General features: G+C 40.8%; 1 protein-coding gene across 8 annotated transcripts in view; it reads right to left on the bottom strand.

Moving 5' to 3' along the window:
* Positions 1-4028: 4028 nt before the first annotated feature.
* The window catches only part of HDX (highly divergent homeobox), a 52782-nt gene continuing 35417 nt past the window's right edge, over positions 4029-21393 (bottom strand). For 7 of the 8 annotated variants that reach the window (XM_079961666.1, XM_079961662.1, XM_079961664.1 and 4 more), the window contains 4 exons: positions 20218-20297; positions 19861-19938; positions 13714-13836; positions 4029-12106 (listed from right to left, as the gene is read on the bottom strand). In XM_079961666.1, coding sequence (XP_079817792.1) covers positions 11981-12106; positions 13714-13836; positions 19861-19938; positions 20218-20297 — 407 coding nt within the window. In that variant the 3' untranslated portion in view covers positions 4029-11980. The remainder of the gene's footprint in view (positions 12107-13713; positions 13837-19860; positions 19939-20217; positions 20298-21393) is intronic. The other variant, XM_079961661.1, reaches the window with a different exon arrangement.

Below are 21393 nucleotides of genomic sequence, written 5' to 3' on the forward strand. Positions count from 1 at the left end.
TTATCAGTTAACATAAATACAATCCTAAGCCCTTTAAGTATCTGGACGCTATTTCCAGTTATTTTAGCTTAACAAATTTAACTAAAAAATCATTAAATTTCTTCCATTCTTCGTGATGTTCCTCCTCCTTCTGGTCGCGGACTCTTCCAGTTAGATCGGCTAGCTCCATACAATCCATCATCTTCATCTGCCATTCTTCTACTGTTGGTAATTCTTGAGTTTTCCACTTTTTAGCTAACAAAATATGAGCCGCAGTTGTGGCATACAAAAATAGATTAACATCTTTCTTGGGCAATTCCGAACCTGTTATTCCAAGAAGAAAGGCCTCTGGTTTCTTTATAAATGTATATTTCAACATTTTTTTCAATTCATTATAAATCTTTTCCCAGAAGTCTTTCACCTTGGGGCAGGTCCACCATATATGAAAGAATGTTCCTTCCTTTTCTTTACATTTCCAACATGTATTATCACAATTATGATACATCTTTGCTAATATTACAGGTGTCAAATACCATCTGTACATCATTTTCATAATATTTTCCTTTAACAAAGGAGTTGTTTTGGGCCGGCCAAAGACATTTTATAGGTATCACTACAATGCCCGTTAAGTAGAGACCTTACAAAATTGCACTCAGTGTCTTGCAAAATATTACAGGGCCAAACTATACGTGATGTTACTCTTAAGCTTTAAATGAATGTGCTTAACCTGGCTGGTTTTATATTGGAGAGAAATCAGCTGCAGGGCTGCAAGGTGGGATATGCTACCATTCCAGAGTGGATTCATTAGCTAGGTTTTTTCTCACTGTCTGCGTGTGCTGATAATTCCCTCTTGCCTGCCTCCAGACATGCTGTTTATAGAAAACAGTGCTTTGGCAGCAAGACGCAGACTTAGAAAGATTTCCAGTGGAAAGCCGGCAGAAGGCCCTGATCCATATTGGAAGCAAGCTCTGGATCAGGAACCTACAGCTGCTTCCGCTACAAAATAAAATCAGCCAGCATTAGAACACACATTTATACACATGAGCAAATCACATATAACTTGCCTCTGTGACAAAGAAACTCTGCATGCTAAAGGCAGATTTGTGGTGGGCATATGTGGACTAAGAATTCAAGGATCCAAAGAAGGTAAGTGCAGACAAATGTTTCTAATTCCACAAAGAGCAAGGTACATGTCAGAGCCAGATGTGAGAACCAGTCAGCAAGATCTATTAAAATGTAATCCTTGGAATCTGATGTGGCAAGACCCACTTCTTCCTCACCTAGACTCCCTCCACTGAATGACCTGGAAATGAATCATCTGTGTAAAGAGGTAAAGGGCAAAGACGTAAAGTATTTGGATCTTCCTTCATCCCTATTTACTCTTCTTGAGTACAGGCACTCTCATGGCCTGTCTTTGGTACAGATCTAGTCTCTCTTTAGTGAATAATTAATCTTCTTGGGGACAAGGCCGCATATACTTCAGGGTAGGCAGAAATCAAGAGGAAGGCTGCTTTTCACAGTTTCTGGGAACTTTGGATGGTCTCACCTGTACTGCATTGTCTCCTTCCAAGAAAAGTAACATCATCCCCTCCATCATCCAGAGGAAGGTCTATTTATGCTTATAGTTGGGCTTCTTGGACTGAATGAGACATATGACTTTTAATAAACATCCTCCTATTAATTCTGGGCAGCCAGGTGCTACAGAATGAGGAACTCCTAGTTAGATCGAGAGGATAGATCCTGTGCATGAGAATCTGTTATGACCAGAACCTGCTGTGCAGTACAGTTGGAAACAGGATCCAACATGAACTGTAGTCATGGAATTGAGACTCACAAGAACATGTGGATCAACACTTAGATCAGGCTTCCTCAACCTCGGCCCTCCAGATGTTTTTGGCCTACAACTCCCATGATCCCTAGCTAGCAGGACCAGTGGTCAGGGATGATGGGAATTGTAGTCTCAAAACATCTGGAGGGCCAAGGTTGAGGAAGGCTGACCTAGATCCCCACTTGGGAAGAAAACCTGCTGGGCTTGTGAACATGGATAGCAGACTTTTCAACCTTTTTGAGTCCATGGCTCCCTTGAACGACATTCTTTCTGCGGCACTCCTGTGGGGCTCAGGAGCCCAGTAATGTCACCCCGTCTGCAGAGCTAGCAGCCTCTCACCCTCTTCCGAACACACTCCCTTGTGGAGTGTTCCCTCAGCCTCCTCTCCTTGTGAGTCCTCCAGGCAGCTGCCACCCCTAGTCTCTGAGCTGCACCCCCACCCCACCCCTAAAAGAGGTGCCTTCAAGTGGCACCATTAGCCAGCAGAGCTTATGGCCAGGGCTGCTGCAACAAACTGCTGTGCAAGCTTTTGGGAGGCAGAGACATGAGATAGCATCAGAGGAGGAAGGGAAGGAAAGAGGGACAGAGGCTAGTGTCTGGCACCCCATTCAAGGCACCCCAGGTGCCATGGCACTAGTTGAAGACCACTGATGTATAGTATTTCCCATCAGTTCATGCTAGAATTGGAGCCCGTCCCCCAGCACTATACATGTACCCCTGAACTGGGGGTGATACAGGCAATACTCTATGCCAGTGGCATGTGCCATGCTCAATTTGTAGTGACGGGGTGTGCTGGAGGGGGTGGGAGCAGCAACAACTGGTGTACTAGACAGCTGCAAAGCATAGGGCATGGGTGATTCTTCCTCTTTCCGTCATCTCAAGGCTTTATCCCATATTATAAGCCTCCAGGGTGGGTTTTATTTATTTCGGCAATTTATATACCGCTTATATGTTAACAGATCTCTAAGCAGTTTACACCATAGGCTATTAAATTAAAGGCCAATAGTAATCTGGAAAACTTCTTGTGTACTAAAATAATCATTACACATAAAAACCAGCTACAAACATTATCTCAGAGAATCCTTGTCCTTGAGTGAGGATAGGTGGAGGCATTACCCTGGATGGCCTAGGATATGACTTTCTATGACTTTCCTGGCCTATTGAGGTGCAGTGCCTATGAAAATGGATAGCAGATCTACAGCCATGGTGCTTGCTTCCTGCTTCATTGCACCACTCCAGTAAGAACACTGTCCAGTAAGGCTTCTGACTTGAGTGGTATCTTCCTACAATCTTGTCTAGCCAGTCTAAATTGGCAAGGTGCAGGAACAGGGAAAGGAAACATCTGTAAGCTGCTCCTATAGGGTAATAATGAACCTGAGAAAAGCATTACCAAAGAGCTTCCAGGAGCTAAAGAACCTTCAATGGGGCTTCACATTTGACTTTTCTTGACTCACAGGAGAGCAGCAGGATCTGTGTCCTCCTGCAACCATCTGGGAAGGCAAGAGACATGGCCGTGAAGCAGGAACAGCAACAGAGCTGCAGAGAGCAATAGAGGATCAGTGGCCCGAGACTGCGTGTCTCAGCTTGCTGAAAGCAAAATAGAGGGAAGGCCTGAGTGAGAAGGTGGTCTGAACAGAAGGAAAGGAGCTCTTATTATTTATTTAGACGTCTTTTTGTCCTCATTATATCCCACTTCTCCGCAAGTCTGTTTAATGCAACTTTCTCTTCTGGGCTGATATGTACCACTGGAAAATGAATAGGCAGAAGGGGGAAAGAAGTATTTTTGGGGAACTTTCAATCTTTGACTTGGGCCAGAATGCTAAAAAACAAAAAAAACACCCAAAACCTTCCTCCTAGTAACTACATTGGGAGATATCTGATTTAAAGAAGTGATTAGTTTGTTTCCAACATCAAACTCCTCCATCCCCCACAAAACAAAACAAAACCAATCTCGACCTCACTAAGATTGGGGTAAGCACCCTGGAATATATGGTCAAGAATGAGCATTAACATAAGAGGTGAAAACCCTGCACCACTATTTCAACACATAAGTTCACTACTTGGTGGGTAGTACTTTATATAAATATCACCATCTTCACAATTTATCACTATTCCTCCTACTCCTATGATGACAGACTTCAAAAATGTGAGTTCAGATTTTACTTCGTGATGAACTCATACAAGGCCAATGATTGAGAATATAGAAACTGAAAACTTCATGTAGGAAAACGAATCACTTAGCCTTTATTGAATTTCTTCAGTCTTTCATACTTGGTAGATATAGAAAAATATCCTTAAGTGTAATAGACAAAAGGTAGCAAAGACAGTTAGCCCTTTATGCTAACCAATTTGACTTAATAGATACAAGTTTGTAACAAACAAATTCAATTTATTAATTAAAGTTTTGTGAAACTATATCCAGAAAACTTAGGAAACAAAAAAAACAGTGACCATTTCTGGAATTATTAAAAAGCGTGCATTTCAGTGTGGATGCATTAACTTTAAAAAGGAAAAACATAGTAAGAAAAAGGAAAAAAAATGCAGTTATACAGAATGGATACATTAGAAATACAATCTTTAACCAAAATAGGTGACTTAAAAACTATTCAATAACTGAAATACAATATTCATATTTTATTTTAAAGTGTGGACCAAATCAAACTTGGTAAACTATCTGTTGATAAGTTAAAAATTCTATGGCACAAATTTTCACAAAAAAGTTAAGGCAGCAACCAACAGTTTATATAAAAATAGCTGAGTAGGTTTCTAATGAATGAAATAACCTTTGTTGTGTGATGGATTTTGTTAATACAAGATTATAAATATCCTTATATATATATACACACAAAAACAAGATCAATACAAATGGATGGAATCCATCTTTCAATAAACCAAGATCTTATGTCCTGGGTTGCAGTGGAGGTACTCAAGTTAAATATCTGTCATAATTCTTCTTGCTACACATACCATTTACATGTCATAAAATTGCAATACAAATACTGAGTTTCATAAGAGAAATTCAGTTTTGAAATCACACTAAATTTACAAAACTTACCCAAAGTGGTCCAACGGACGTTATGTTAAAGATATATTCACTTCAACTTCGTTGGCACATTTTAATAGTATACATTATATATATATATATATATATATATATATATATATATATATATTTGCACAACACAAAATACAGGAAAACCATCAGAAGCTTTCAAGATAAATTGAAGTCAAGTGTTATTACAGCAAACAAAAGAAAAAGAAATTGGGAGCTTTACAAGGGTAGCTTAGGTACTGAGAATGCATTGACCTGGGACCACCTCCACAGCTGCTAGCAGCTTAACAATGAACAGAGTGAAGATTGTTCGCTCTAAACAGTTATACAGTATGCTCATTTTTTAATTTAAAAAATCCCAAATTTGTTTTGCATATAACTAGATACGGAGTGAACCAGTTAATAACAGACAGCGGGGTAGGGAAAGGACGTGAGAGCTTTTGCATTTGAATATTCACCAACTCATATAAAAATGACATTATCTTTCTTTCAGTTGCAGTCTCCTGCTTTCCATGTACTGTACGCATAAGCAGGAGATAGTCCTCTGGCGGCAAGATTACAACAACACAAGGAGCTGAAAGGGCAAGGAGCTAATACTTGAATCTCTTTCCCTTGATCTCCTTACCCCAGGAAAAAAGCATTTTCAACAGCTGGGAAGCACAGCGAATTGCTGACTCCTGCTCCTTTAGTTACTCAAAGCTTTGCTGCCTGCCTTCCATGCTGGGGGCAGCGGTGAGGAGGGCAGAGCAGACTTTCATTTCTGCACAGATGTGTCTCTTCCAAGCAAATGTTCAGTCAGCAGATTCCACGCACTCTCTGCAAGAGACACAGTGACACATTTGCCAACACATGTGCCCCCCCCCCAATTTTGTTGTGTTACAGGATGTTGGATATAGGCGTGTCTGAATTGTGCTCCTTTAAAACCAACCACAAAGCTTGGCATTAGGTCATTAGTTTCCTGCTATAGATAAAAGACAACTTTTGCAATGTCCGAGTCCCAAGGACCTCACCGTGGCATGTCTCGTTGATTTCAACAGGCCCGAAGCACACCCACCTTTTTCTCAATTGTTTTGGTGACTCTGACATACTGGGATCATAGCTGATCGCAAGCACTTCATTTTCAAGTGCAGCCAGATAAAAGGCCAAAACCATAATACAGTCCAGCAAATGGAGGGCACATCACGCTCCCTCTCTTGCTTAGAAAATATCATTAATTCATTCAACTGGTCAGTTCTTTTTAAACACCTGATCTAACTCCTACAAATGTTCTAGGTGGGGAAGAGAACTAAATGCACTATTTTAGGAGGCTGCTCTATGAATACCTATGAATTTTATGCAGAGGAAAAGTAGATGAGAGTCATTTTAAAAAATTGCAAACCCCTTTTTTTTCTTTTTTAACAAGTCACTTTTATATCACATATGCTACCTTTGACAACAAATTAAGCTCCAACCTACACATTGACATGGGTGGGCAGAGGCTTTCTGTGTTCTTCAGAAAGTGTCAGTGAGTTCTGGTAGAACCACACTGGATTTTAAACTATTCTGTGCCCTCTTGGCTTTTTTTTTTAAAAAAAGCTACAGGAATGTTGGGTGAGGCACAGCCAGTGCTGAGGGTGGGCTGGTTTGGGCCCAAGAGGTAGGCGGAGCCTATTGTACAGGCTAGAAAAGGGGAGCATTTAACAAGAGGAAAGACTCTTCAACTGAAGAAAACTCCTCTATATGGCAAGGGAGGCGACTAGAGAGGAAGAAGTTGCGTTTTACCTGTTTCCAAACCAATTGGCATCTCCAGCTAAGAGATTTCTATGGGGAAAGTAGCAGGAAGAGCTGGATAATTACAAAAGGTAGAGTTCGGTCTCATCGGAATTAACTTCAGCCACCTGCAACAAACACTGGAACAGCTACTCCAAGAGAAAGACGGAGGTTTGAGAAATACCTGCAGCTACCAGCTTATTTAGTATATCTGTTGCAGCTTTGAGGCACAATGCTGTGGGGAGCTTGTACAATTCTGTTCAGCTCAATGGAAACATTCCCAGCAGTGCTTTGCCTTAACAATACAGTCATATTTCACGGTGGTTAAAACACACACACACACACACACACACACACACACACACACACCTGCCTATCAAATCAGCCATCAATTACCGTCATAGTGCTAACCATATTACCAAAAGAAAAAATAGTTCAAATCTGTAACAGCAGTTATCTGGCCAGTTGGCCAACCTGTGGCCCTCCAAATGTTGCTGGATTCCATCTCCCATCACCCCTAATCCTTGAACATGCTGGCTGAAGATGGAGGGAGTTGGGAGTCTCAGGTCAGCCACCCCAGATATAGGCAATGTTCAAAAAAAAAAAAAAAAAAAAAAAAGGCTGGTGTGTGTTAGGAAGTGACCATTGGCTGCAAGTCACTTATTGCCACAGGATGGGAAATGTCACATTATAGTCTGGCATGGCCTCTAAGCGATGTCATCTTGCAGAGGTAGCATGTAAAAAATGGCATGTGGTTTGCTTAAGTACTGGGTGGTTGTTGTTGTTGTTTTAATGCATTAAACTGTTCCACATTCCAGGTGCAGCTAGGAGGCATTAAACTAGAATGTGCTGATTTGTCCAAGCTATTCTTGCTATAGTCATCTGAATAAATCAGGATTTAAATTTATACCCCATCCACCCATAGTTAACATTAATTCATGAGCAGGGGAGTATTTTCCCAATGGTTCTCCAATGAAAATCAAACATTAATAACTTCTCTGTGAAAGCACATAATACAATGCCAAATATAAAAGACTATTCCAGTAGTTGTAATAGTTACGCAACTCAACCCTCATATAAATACCATCTGGATGAAATACGTTGGTTAGTGTGATAAAGTCATTGGGTTCTTGCACATGGGGGACATCACCAAGGTATAAAAGGTACCGTACACAGAAGTTAGTTCCCCAACTTACTCCCAGGTTAAGTGGGTACAGAATAGCATGTCTTTGTGGATTAGTCTTCACATAATGCAAGGATCTAAAAAGTGGGCCAAACTCACATCAAAATAGGATGCAGGTGGCACAGCCAGAATGTTACCATTCTGGGTTATTGAGAGAGAGGGATTGAGAGAGTGTGCCAGCCACTCCTGCAGCTGTACAGAAAAGAAAATTACAGCAGCTACAAGTGCCCTTATCCCCTACACAAGCCGATTCCACCAAAATTCCATTTTATAGAATTGTTAAAAGGGAGTCCTGACTTCCCTTGTGTCTGATCACCTGGGTTCATGTTAAAGGTTCTAGTAAAAAGACAAGTCCCGAACAGAACCTGATGGGTGTGGTGCAGGGAACTTACAGCCCTCCAAGAGCTAACTGGACTACAACTCTCATCCTGCCCCTTGGACCATTGGCAGCGGCAAGGTGGGGTGGATGAGAGCTGGAGTCTAGCAGCATCTAGAGGGCCACAGGCTCTCCCCATAATGCCTGCTCTACCGAGTATACAGGCTAACAAATTCAAACAGGCTTATGATCCGCTGCAAACTAACCTGAGTGTAGAAGGCTGGCACAGACAGTTAAATAAATAAAATAAATAGAAATAAATAAAAATGCATATTTGCATCACTTGAAGATTGCAAGACTCTATCAAACAGCTATTGCGGCTCAGTCACATCCATATAAAATACATTTTTGGGCTAAGTCAGGTCATACATTTCAGCTGCTGAGATTCCTGCATTGCAGGGGGTTGGACCAGATGACCCTTGGGTACCTTCCAACTCTAATATTCCATGACATCAAGAAGTGCACAAGAATATGCAAACAAGGCCCCCAAGATGTTAAAATTAAAGTCTTGCAGAGTTATATTCAAATCCCACCCAAGCCCTTAAACACACTGGCTGTGTTGTGCATGTAAAACTGGAAAAATGTCTTACTGTCAAGGGTTCTTGAGGGAAGGAATAGAGTTCCCTGGCACTAGGGAAGTGCGTCAATAAATGATTGATAAAACAATAAAAATTGATGCAGGACTTTCCAGGACAATCACAAGGGACGTACCTAAGCAGTATTCAAGTTCTCACATTTTACTTCTAGCTAAGTAAAATGTGAGTCTGCTTGGGGAAACCTGGGCACCTAAGTGGGAGGTAGTCAAAAGTACAGAAAACTAAATTTTTCATTGAAAGGTTAGCAAATTATGGGTTCTTCAGAGATATGCCTTGCCTTTCTACTCACATCCATTCACTTGCATTCTACGATGACCAATAGGAAGCTAGGGCAGAAAAAAGCAATTAACTGCCAACACTCAATAGGTTGTAAACCAATGTTATCCATACTCAGAGCAGACCCATTGAAATAAATGGCTTTTGAGGGCTATTAATGGCAATGGCTCCGTTCCAAGTATGACTTAGTCAGATACAACCCAATAGCTATAGCGAGCAGTGCATTTGTGCTAAACTGAAGTAAGTGGAAGAAAAAGATTTCCAGCATCAAGGTACTGTGCAGGTCCATTAGGTCTTGTATAGATCCTTTCCACAATATCTAATGGCACACAATCAAAATCTGTGCTCTCTGAAAGGACTTTGACTTGCATGACACAAAATAACCGCAGGGTTCGGCAATATGTGCCTGCTGTACTGCTTCTCCCATTTCCTTTTCCCCATTATTGTCCAAACATCCTCCTTTCTCTAACTGCCTCTCTCTGTCTTCCACATTGCTACCCACTACACTTCTGCCTCTTCCCTATCACTCCCACTCTCTTCATTTCTTTTTTAATTGAAAGTACTTTTCTGGTGGATTTTACTCCTCACAGCATAAGTTATGCCTGTGACATGATTACAGGAGGATGCAAGGGGTGGGGGTGGGAAGATATACAACATGGCCTTGGGAAGAGATTTAAAAGCTTCCTGAGAATCTCAACTTTCATTTTTAAGTAGCAGGTTTCTAGCCCTTATTGCTGCAAACAAAGCTGTGCTAAAAACACTCTGTGGGTAATGCCTCCTGAAATTACAGAACCCGGAGGGATGGCTGAATGAGGTTTCCAATGGGCATGGGGAAGTGGGGGTAGGGGCTTCAATGTCCTGAATACTTCCCTGCCCCTCCTCAGAATGAAGCAAATCAGAGCGTTGCAGAAAAATAGCAAAAATAACAGAACTGTGTCAAATAAGAGAAATCAGGATATATCGTACAGGTCCAAGGAATGCATCCTTTTTTGGCAAGGAATTTTGAATTCTTGGGTGCAGAACAGTATCCTGTATATTTTTAGTGCGCAGTAAAAACATCTGTGATCATAGCCAAGTAGATTAGAACTATCATACAGAGAGGCAATTCGTCATTTGCTTCCCCACCTTGGGACACAGAGCAATTGCCCTTGGATAAAAAGTCAAGTTGTAACACCTCTTCTCTCTTTGCCACTAAAATTGTCTTCTTGAGATGGGGGGGGGGGTGTTTTTCTATTGAAGCTGTTTCCCTTTGCCATTTCAAGCAAGGACCAAAGCAGTTGAAAGGGAGGGAGGGAGGGAGCAGAGCTACACGTTGAGGCTGTGATGGACAGAGTCAAGGAGGCTAGCAATGATGTGCAAGGTTACTTTGGGAGTAGGATAACAGCTCTTTCACACCAAGTTTTGTTACTGAATCAGAGAAATAATAAAATGTGTCTTTTTAAAAGAGAAATGGCATCCCAAAGAGCAAACCATACATCTTTCTTGGCAATGGGGGGGGGGGGGAGTATCTAACACTTTCAACATCCAATTAAAGATCTAACATATGCAACTGTAGATAAAAATTCTTGAAGTGGTTAAACAGACTCAGTCCTAAGAGCTGAGGGAAATAGTGACGTGTGTGTGTTGGGTATCTCAAAACTCATTATTTTGAACACTTGATGCACATCAAGACTTCGACCCACGCAACAGATACGGGTGACTAAAATGCATTTGTCATCGAGCTCAGTTCTGCATGCGCTCGTATTTGCCTAACAAGTTGAAATAAATGACTTCCAAGTCAGGAACATATTAAAAGTGTTTTTAAGTTACTGGTCTGAATGCCACAGCCAATTCACAAGTGAGTGTTGTTGTTGTTGGTATGGGGGGGGGGGGGAGAATCTAGACTTGTTCATATTTGAATTGAGCAGCTGTTCCAAATAGCAATGCCAGGGAGTACTTCCACTGGGAACATCATTTATCAACAGTTCTCTCAGTCCTCAGGTTCCCAAGCTCTGTCTGTTGATTCTCAGTCTCAGCCAAGAAGGCGGCTCCCCTGTGAACTACAAAAGCATCTTCTGGGCAGCCTTCAGCTGAGGCTTGGTCATATAAATAAGCTACAGAAGTCAAGTGCAAGTTTTGGATCTGTGTACATGCTGTTCCTTTGTGACTTCTCCTGTGTTATTGCCACACACTCTCACTATGTACAATGGAAGAGAGTCTTGGGGCTACTGGAAATTATTGCTTTTCCCAGCATTTGGGCATTCCTTAAAAAAAAAAAAAGCCAACTATTTTTGTTCAGGATTTCTATCTGCCACTATGCACAATATAATTTACTGAAATCAATTAAGCTTTACTCTTCCAATAATTTTTCAGGCATTGGAGAAAGGTGGAGAAGAGAGAAGAAGCAATGATTTGCTGTTAGGTACACTTGCAAGCTTCTTTAGCTTGATCCCTTGTTTGGAATCACCATCGCCATTTTAGTGAGGGCCCAACTTTTATTCACTGATCTCCTGAAGGCCTTAATTTCCAGTGACCTGCTAACCTACCTGAGGAGGGGCAAGGGAGCGAAGGCATTGAACAGAACTAGTGGGCTAGATTAGGAAAGTATGGTTGAATTGTTGGCACAATTCACAACTTTTTCTCCATTTTACTTATTGCCCTGCTCAGAGGAGGGCTTTGTTACCGAAGCAGGTCAGTAATGAATAAAAAGGTACAATAACCAAGGAATAGATGCTAGAACCATAGTGTATTTTTCTCAAGTAGCTTTCACATTCACCAAAATAAAAAAACAAAAACAAAATTCTGAATTTGTGGCTACCACCTACCTCCCCCAGTTAACGAGGCTGCTAGTCTCCCCACCTCCACCCCTACCCCCCACCTTCATATTCAAGGGTACTGGCCAACAAAATGCAATTTGTTCAAAACATACAGATTAGGCAAGTACACTGCATTGCATCAAAGATCACAAACTGTCCGAGGTGTTTTTCTCCGATGAAGACGACAAGCTGAACGAGGTATCATCAGGTTCCGGAAATGAATGATTGAAATCCATCTCTTCTAATTCTGGAGGCAAGTCTGCCAGAAGTGCCTGAATTAGAATACAACATATAAATAAATTAGAAGCTGCAACAGCTTCTGGTGGAGCAGCAGTCCTGGTTACTTTCCTGCACCGTAGTTCGTATTTGACCCAACTCCTTGGAGGGGAAACAAGGAAAGCAACACTCCTTGGCAAAGAGAAAGGAGATCTCAGCAACTGCTTCATAGTGCTACCATTCTACAGAGCAACTGCTGGATGAAACCCTAAACAAGAGAACTGCACACTGCTAAGTTTTCTTGCAGGGCCTCATTAGTTGTTCTCAATGGCTAATGTAAGCTGCCCAAATCCTGTGGTATAAATTTATTAAATAAGCCTCTTAACAATTAGGTACTTTAATTGTGTTAGAAATATAATTCAATTAGATCATGCAGGCTTTACTATCTAAAAATGTTTTCAGAGGGGTAGCTGTACTAATCTCCTGCAGCCATTTTTCTATTTCTATTTTTCTAGAAAAAGAGGTGCCAAACAGCTCCCTTGTTCTCTTAGAATGGCAATGGCTCTCACCAGAGAGGTGCTGGAACTGAGTTCTGGTGAGTTCCGGCAAGTCCTGTTTGCAGCAAAGGCGACAAAGAGCCTTGCCTTAAACATGCTCATGGCATGCTTATTTGAAAATAATTTAGTTCTGTCGGTGGAGCTTATTTCTAAATAACCGTATAAAGTCGTACCTTGGAAGTTGAAAGGAATCAGTTCCGGAAGTCTGTTCAACTTCCAAAACATTTGGAAACCAAAACGCGGCTTCTGATTGGCTGCAGGAGCTTCTGATTGACTGTGGAAGCCCTGTCGGATGTTCAGCTTCCTAAAATAGTTGGCAAACCGGAACAGTCACTTCCAGGTTTGCGGCATCCGGAAGCCAAAATGTTTGAGAACTAAGCTTTTCGAAAACCAAGGTATGACTGTACAGAGGAGCAGACTGCATAGGTACCATAATTCCTTTGAAATGAACCCTTATCAGAATGCTTAGGTTTAGCCTGCCTGACTATAAAATATTTTTCATAACAAACAATTAAAATTATTGCTCTCTCTCTCTTTTCTTCCCTGAGAGTATTCAGCTAGGGAGGAGCAGTGAGAAAGAGAGTTACATTTATAGCTTTTTATAACAATTTCTATTTCCTACCCCAACCAATAAAGTTTGCCCATGTGGGAGAACCACTGCACCTATCTTTCTGATATTTGGCAGGCTTCATTTACTCAGCAGGGGTGATCATGCCTGAAACTTGTACCCAATTCTGGCAGGAAAGAAAAAAGAAAGTGAGTTCAACAATTCCTTGCATAAAAAGCCTGGCATGGATCTGCCTGAAATTTTGTAAGAATAATTCACTCTGGATGTGCTCTCTTGTCTGCAAATTTCACCCATCTATGTGAAAAGGAAAAAACAGTATAGAGGTTTGTAGGTTCTCAATTAGTCAATGGGAACAAAAATGAGTTTCATATTTACAGATCAGATTCAGACTCAAACAAAAAATTAAATCAGAATGGCACAGAGTGGATCTGAAGCAGACTGGACTGCTTCCAACTGCTAGAGATACAAGGCAAAATTTGTGGTCGCTGCACACCTCTATAAAATAAGATCTTCTCGGCTGTTTACACTTTCGTCTTACCTGCTGCTGTTCTTTATCATCCATTTTGACAGCAAGTATCAAACGCCGAGTGAAAGCCTGTAGCTCAACATATTTCTTTTTTTCATGCTCCAGGTCTTCTTCAGCGAACCTTACTTCTTGGGTCTAAGCGGAGAGGGGGGGGGGGGGAATTACATATATATGCACAACTCCAAAGATCATCCTCGGAGTACAATGAACCAAATTGTTCCCTTTGTTAATCATATGCAGAGCAGACTCACTGAAATTAAAGGACTAACTCAGGCTATTCAGTTCCAAGTCAGATTGATATGAATAAAACCCCTAGCTGTTTCTTTGGTTTTTTTAAAAAAGAGATTATGTTGCAAATACATGGTAATAACTGAATGAAGTTCTACTTGAAAATCTGAAAGTATGCAAGGAACAGTATCAACAATGGGCAAAATCTAGAGAGAGAATGCTTAACAGATATTCTCTACCTGAGGCTACCAAAGTGTCTAGTCTAATCAGGTCTGCTTGTGTTCAGGTTCTAAAACCCTGTACAGGTAAGTTGGGAACAGGTTACTACCCATGAGTGTAGAGGAGAAAGATCCCTCGGGATTGGTACCAAGTATCTTCTGCCTAGTGAACAGAGCTGTACTTCCAGCCTGCTTCAACCAAGGCTCCAAGTCAAACTACAGCCCCAGTTGTTTATTGCAGAGCACTTAATTTGGAGCAAGGGCCAGCATCACTGGGCACCTACCAAGGCACCACTGCCAATCAGTGGAGCTTTCTGGCTTTGTGGCTCCTTCTTGTGATTGCTGCTTGTCCACCTGCCCTCTCTGAATGCATGAGCAGCAACAGAGAAGGAGCCCATCTCTGTCTCTATGGATAGATGGCACCAATCAGACTCTGGAGGAGAGGCAAGAGCAGCAAGACTGGCAAGGAGCAGATACAGCCCACTCAAGGAGAAGACTAGTGATTGAGGGGCAGCAGCATTCAGAGTCTCAAGCCAGCAAGAACCAACTAGAATGGACTGTGGGGGTAAAGTCACCACCAGGTCAGACACTGCCCTGCACTCCATGATAACTGCAACTTTTACAACTGGAAGTGTGAATGGCCTTACACTAGGGAATGGTGATGAGAGCTCCAGAAAGTCCAGAGGAGTGAGGAGAAGCTAAGTTGATGGCCCTTTTTGCTCCTTGCAAATTGCCATTTCCCCTCTTCATTAGTCTGAAAACAGATTAGCCTGCAGTGCTTCCACCACCTTCCCACCTCCAGTTCTCTTATCACAGGGGAGTGATACAAGGAGGACATTCCACAAGGCTCATTCAACAAACACTGCTGTGAGTACAACACTAGAAATATTGCACAGTATCCACTGTGCTTCCTCTTAAGAGGGCTTGATCAGGGCTCTCCCCTCCCCCCTTTAAAAGATGTGAGCTTTCCTAAATAAAAGGTGTGAAGAAAGACAGCACGCAGAAACATATTTCAGCAAGCATGAATGATTTCCCTTTCCTCATTTGTGAGGATGACTTGCAAATTAGAACTCCACAGTGTACTTTCTGAGCAAATATATTTTGAGGGCAGAGCAGTCGTGTGACAGGGGGAAGTTCAGCACTGGGCTATGAAAGGATTGATTGTTACATTCCTCATTTAATACAACAACAGGGGGGAAATATAAAAAGGGAACATTTTAAAACAAAGAACAGATCAAATTTGGACAAGTAAAGTATGTCAAGAGCATACATTTGTCTTGTTTACACATACAGCCAAGTAGTTGCAGGACATCTGATTAATACCCTTAAGAACATTCTCACCAAAGGTTTTCCACAGTGGCTAGTAAGATGTCCATAATCAGGACCTGAAAAACACACACACACACACACACACACACACACCCCCCCCAAGCAAATGGCATCCAGTGGTATTATGCCAAAAAATGTCTCCTGCGCTTTTTTGACAATTCTCTATCAACTAATGATTGATGAAATTGCATTTGAATATTATTAAAGGGGACTGAAAATGTCAGCGAAATTTTTTTATGTGTCAGGTGGAGGGTTTTTGTTGTCTTTACTTTTATGGTGTCCAAGTGGTGGTCTGAGTTCCCTTCTTCCCATCTATGGGTCATCTCTTTAATGATCTGTATGCATTCTTCAACTTTCCTGGGTGACTGCATTTTATGAAAGTCCCATAATGTTCTGTTTGCTTTCCTGTAAGTACATGAAGCTGGGGAGGCTGCCTACCGTCTACCTGACAGCTGTTCACTGTTCTGTTTTTAAATGAAGTCTTTTTACTTTTTAAAGAAATCAGTGTGGAGTTAGTTTTTAATACCAAAAGGAAGAACTTCCCTTAAAAATGAAAGCAGTGGATGCCTTATTGACGTCCCATACTGCAATGTAAATATGTCATGAGGTTAACTTCTCCCACAGGGCTTTTTCAGGCAACTGGAGAGGCTGCAGAAATATTTAATGAAAGGGGAAAATACACGTATACTATCCACGACCACCTTGCTGCAATAAAGTAAGTTCAATGCTGTAGATATTGAAATTATAAAGAAATCCTAAATTTCCCAAGAGGCAGAAAAATAGGAGTCCCTATCACAGGGGATGAAAACTTTCGTCAAGCTGGAGGACAGGTTTCTGTACAGCATTCTGATTCAGTGACAAACATCCCATGAATATGGGGGTCCATACAGACATCACATGATATATTGACAGGGAGGGATCTTCCCACATCCCTCCAGCTTCCCATTCTTTGCTATGGAGTATTTAAATACCATACGATATTCAGTGAAGAAAGACTGTAATTTGGTAGATTGGTTTGCTGTTGTTATTTTATTCCACAATTATGCACTGCTTTGTCTTTGACAAAAAATTCAATAAAACTTTGTTTAAGACATCAGAACAAATACCTGATGACAGACCTAGTCTCTATGAATTTGTCTACTCTCCTTTTAAAGCCACCTACATGAGTGGCCATCAATGTAGCGGTGGATTTCATGTATTACTTTGCATTGTGTTAAGAATATTCTGAAGGTTACAAGCCTGATGCTTGTTATCCTTATGTTTGAAAGGCAATGACTTTTTCAAGTTCAAATAAAGGATGGTGTTAACTACCCTTATAGCCCAGTCCTACAGATGCCTGCAAACGGCTGTTACCTCAGCCACCTTTTAACTAGTGATGCCAAGCAAGTCAGCATCCTGAATTGGCATACTGTGGTTTGCTCTGGGTTGAGGACTTCAGAATTACAGAACTGTAGCGTCAGAAAGGACCACAAGGGTCATCTATAGTCTAACCCCCTGCAATGCAGGAATATTTCGCCCAATGTGGGGCTCGAACCCCCAAACTCTGAGATTAAGAGCCTCATGCTCTATCAACTAAGCTATCCCTTATGAACTTAGTACTTTCATTTCTGATTAACTACTAGTACACAATGCAGCAACACTGAACTTGTGCAAAAAACAGTTGGTGGTGGTTCAGTCCTAAATGAAATGGATAGAAACGTCTCAAGTCCTTCATAGTAGCCATTACACTAGCCTTTTCAACAACAAATAAAAACACTCATCCTATTCCAGGGCACATCTGAATCATGCGAAGCGTAACCACCGTATGACTTCTAACATCACAGAAATGCAAGGCTGCAACACCAGATCCCATTTGGTAGTTGCCTTGCAGGGCAGACAACAGGAATGGGCAAGACAAATTCTGAAACACGCTTAAGTTTTACTTGATATGCTGAGTTCATTCCGGTGGGGAAACCTCTGGAAACATATTGCTCTGAATTGAAAGAGCTATTTCAGCTCATGGCCTTTAACTATTAGAGGTTTCCCCATGACCCCTAAGCACTGTAAGGCACCTTTGAAGGCCTGAGGGATGCTGCAGTCCATAACTTATATTACAATAAAAGTTATTCTACTGTAATAAAATATTTATTTATACTTATTTCAAGAATCAAAATTGAATGAAAGCCATTTTAACTGTCAAACAACTTTTTAAAAAACTGTATCTGCTGTAGGGGCTCCAATGAATTCTTTTTGAAGTCTTAACTGGAAATAAAGTTAATCATCAATTTCAAAGTGACTCCAGATTAGAAATTTTAAAATATTGGCATTGAATTTTAAAAAGCTAATAGGGCTCATTAGACCTGATAACGCTAACTGAAATTTCTCTCTGGGCTATGAGGAAGCCTGGGGGGGGGGGGGCAAAGACAAAAAACCAAAGACAAATCAGAAAGCAAAAAATGCCCTAATGAAATACTGAGCTCATCCTAAATAATGGGAGGGGGTCCAGTGTACCCCAATAGTATTAACACATTTTAAAAACAAAAACAGCAAATAATGAATCAGTGTTGCAGTTTTAACCCCTACAGAGCTTTGTAGGGAATGTGCTGATTTTTTTATTTTATTTTTATTTTACAAAACCAGAAAACCCTACTCCAGAGCTCTTGAAATGGTATAACCACAAAAAAGTTGGGGGAAAGGCAAATTGTTTTCCTTACCCTAGTTTAAGAAGCTGCTAGAGATCAAACAGACTCCAGTTAGCATAGGTGTTTGCTAGTTTTCATTTAGCAGTAAAGCAAACAGCAATAGCTTCACAAGTTAAATATATTTTGTTTTTTGTTTTTGTTTAAAAAAAGAGAAGGGTGGGCCGGGGGCCAGCGATAAACCACCACTGGACAACTGGCCCCTTAACTGAGGAAAACAGGCAGTACAAAGTGGCTTTCAAAACAGCTGTCGTGGGGTCCACAGAAAGCTTGGGGGGTGTTAAAAAGCTTATCCAATTTCTTACTGGCTAAAAAAGCTTGTTGGGAACCTATGAAAGCAAACATGCATATTTATGCAAATGGACTATGTGACCAAGAAGCCCACATGTCAAAACATAATTCAAAAAATCAACAAGCAGGGTTTTGTAGGACATACTGTCACAACAAGACATTCAGTATTGTGACAAGTGACATTAAGAAAAGGTCATTTCCACATACACACACACATTCATTCAGCACTGCTCTTATCCTGAAGGCAGAGTCCAGAAATTAATGCATGGACATCAATTATGCACACGTTGTGCGTACTTTAAAGACATTACTCATTTCACTGTAGGTAAAGTTCTAGTAAAAAATACATATTTTATTCTAACACCAACTGAAATTTGTTTGAGGGCGTCTGAATTGAAAGTAAGCCACCCCCAATTCTTATGTACACATGTAACCTTTCGCAATTTTGGCAAAAAACAGTTGTCACGGTTTCCAACTGCTTTTGCTCATATAGCATCAAAAGCAAATGTTCAGCTGTAATCTGCAAGCTGCTGAAATTGGAACAGCCGTCTGTCTTCAAAGCAATCAGCAGCTTCTTCCTAAACATTGGGTCTTGCGCCATCTGCCTGTGAGCATGCAATAATATCCCCACAAACTTCAATGCATCCTCATGACATTGAACTGTTTTAGTTGGCAATATTCCCCTTCCTCATCACTCACCCACCCTCAAGTTCCTACACACTGTACGTTTTAGGATAGAGACATTAAGCAGAAATGGGTTGCCTCAAAAGGTTAATGGGTCACACAGTTTGGCAATAACGGAACAGCAGAATTGTTGTATTGTGTGACTGAAATAAATTCCTTATCTCTCTCTCTTCCGTTACCAGCTCACCAGTGTTAAGGCAAAAATGAAAATAGATTAGTTTTCATTTTGCAGAATGTCCCATGTATAATGGGTTGTGTCCTACTCAGAGTAAATGTTAAGTTAGTCATGTCCATTAATTCCAATGGGTCTACTCTGACATTGGATACATTAAAAATAGGTTGTTCCATATAGTGCCTAAGTTTATGATATATTATAAACTTATTTTAAACTTTATATAAGTTTATAATCAACTGTATTTTAGTTGGCTCATCAATTCCTATGTTAGTTTTTTCAGTTTCCCCAAAGAAAGCTGCCTTCAACTGAAGAATGTTGGGCTTTCAATATTTTGTAAAAAAACCCAAACTGTTATCATTTAAGAGTTTGATTTTTTAAGGTAACATTTGATGTCTTGTGTCTTTCTTTGCTTCTTTTGAATTTCTTCCAAACTAATTCTGTCTTTTCAGGCTCCTATTTTGATTCCTTGAACAAAGCCTGCACTTTGGGTTTAAGCTGATTAATCACCTTTCTATTTGTATACAAATGTTAGCTGTTTTCTACAGGAGTTACTTACTTTGAATTCCAGAAGACAATTCAATTGTTCTATTTCACTTATCATACCATCTTCTTCATCGTCTATGATTTGTATTGTCTGAAAAGGCAAATGGTGCTTTTCATTTTGAAATCAAAAAGGTACTGACATACGATTAGAACATCAGATGCCCCTGCATCTTTTTGGTTGTTTTTAACCAATTGAGAGGTTTTCAGGATGTGTGACTCTGTGCACATCATAGTTTCTGCATTTGCATAAAAGAGCCTTGAATATAGAACCTACCAGAAAAACAATGGAAAAAACTGTGGCCCTTCATACATCAGCCCATCCGAGTAACTGGATTTAATCAAACTATTAAGTTTTAGGAAACATCCGTACCCCATTAGTGTCAGTTAGAGTAGCCTGGTCTTCTCTTCCGTGGCCAGTGTCTTCATTCTGAAGAACTTCACTTTGTTCTTCTACAGAAATGAAACAAAATATGTGTTTCTAGAATAAGTTCCTGAATTCATAAGGTGTTATGCAATTCACACCTTACAGAGAAAAAAAAAATGCTGCCCATTTCATACACACCATACTTTTTTCCAGCATTGAATTAAACCTGGAAGCTTATAGTAATGATCCATTCTCCAAATACAACCTCTGCTGCCTTTTAATTTACACAATCAGAAGAAATAACCTTTAGTTAACATAGAGGTTCTGGACTATTAAGTAGTCATATTCTGAAGCTAACATTGTTAGAAACCGTAATAATCTTACAATCTATAGTCCAGCTATAAGGATCACTATGCCATCACCATGGGATGGTAAACAAATTTCTTTTTGAGGATTATCTGCATCAAAGCACATTACTCAATCCAAAACAGTAGCCAAGTTCCACCAAAATTCAAGTACACAAGACAGCTAAAACAGTGAATACTGAATGGCAGATCCATTGTATGTCCTAGAGTCCCATTGGTGTCTCTTTAAGTTAGGGGTGGGGAATCTTTTTCAACTCAAGGACTGTATTCTGCCATGGACAACCTTCCGGGGCTGTGTGCCAGGTATGGATGGTCAGAGGTAAAAGGGGCAGGGCAATGGACATATTTACAGTGGGCTACACTCCAGTCACACGAAGATTTCTATACATACACATAATTCAGGCATATTAAAGGGCACGTTAAGGCAAGGTAAGAATACTTGAGCTTTGTGCAAGGATGGCAAGGTTGTGGCCTAGAGAGAGCTCCAAGGGCCTGACAGTAAGGCCTGGAGGTCCGCATTTGGCCCATGGGCCAGCGGTTCTCCTCTGATTGAACAAGTTTTGAGCTGTGTGTGTGTGTGTGTGTGTGTGTGTGTGGATAATAACCAAGCCTCTTTTTATTCTGCTCCTAAGAAATTCTGTATTTATCCTGCAGCTGTGTGGGGTATTGATTACAATCATCTTCTTCCTGCCTCTCCCTGGCAGTTCCATCTCATAAGTGTCAGAGTGCCAGACCCAATTAATATTAAGGCAGCTTTTCACTTGAATTGCAGTGTGTTCTGACTATTTCTCTACTGTCCTGTTGGAGGAGTTGATTC

Source organism: Podarcis cretensis, assembly GCF_951804945.1.
Source record: "Podarcis cretensis genome assembly, chromosome: Z".
NCBI lineage: Eukaryota > Metazoa > Chordata > Lepidosauria > Squamata > Lacertidae > Podarcis > Podarcis cretensis.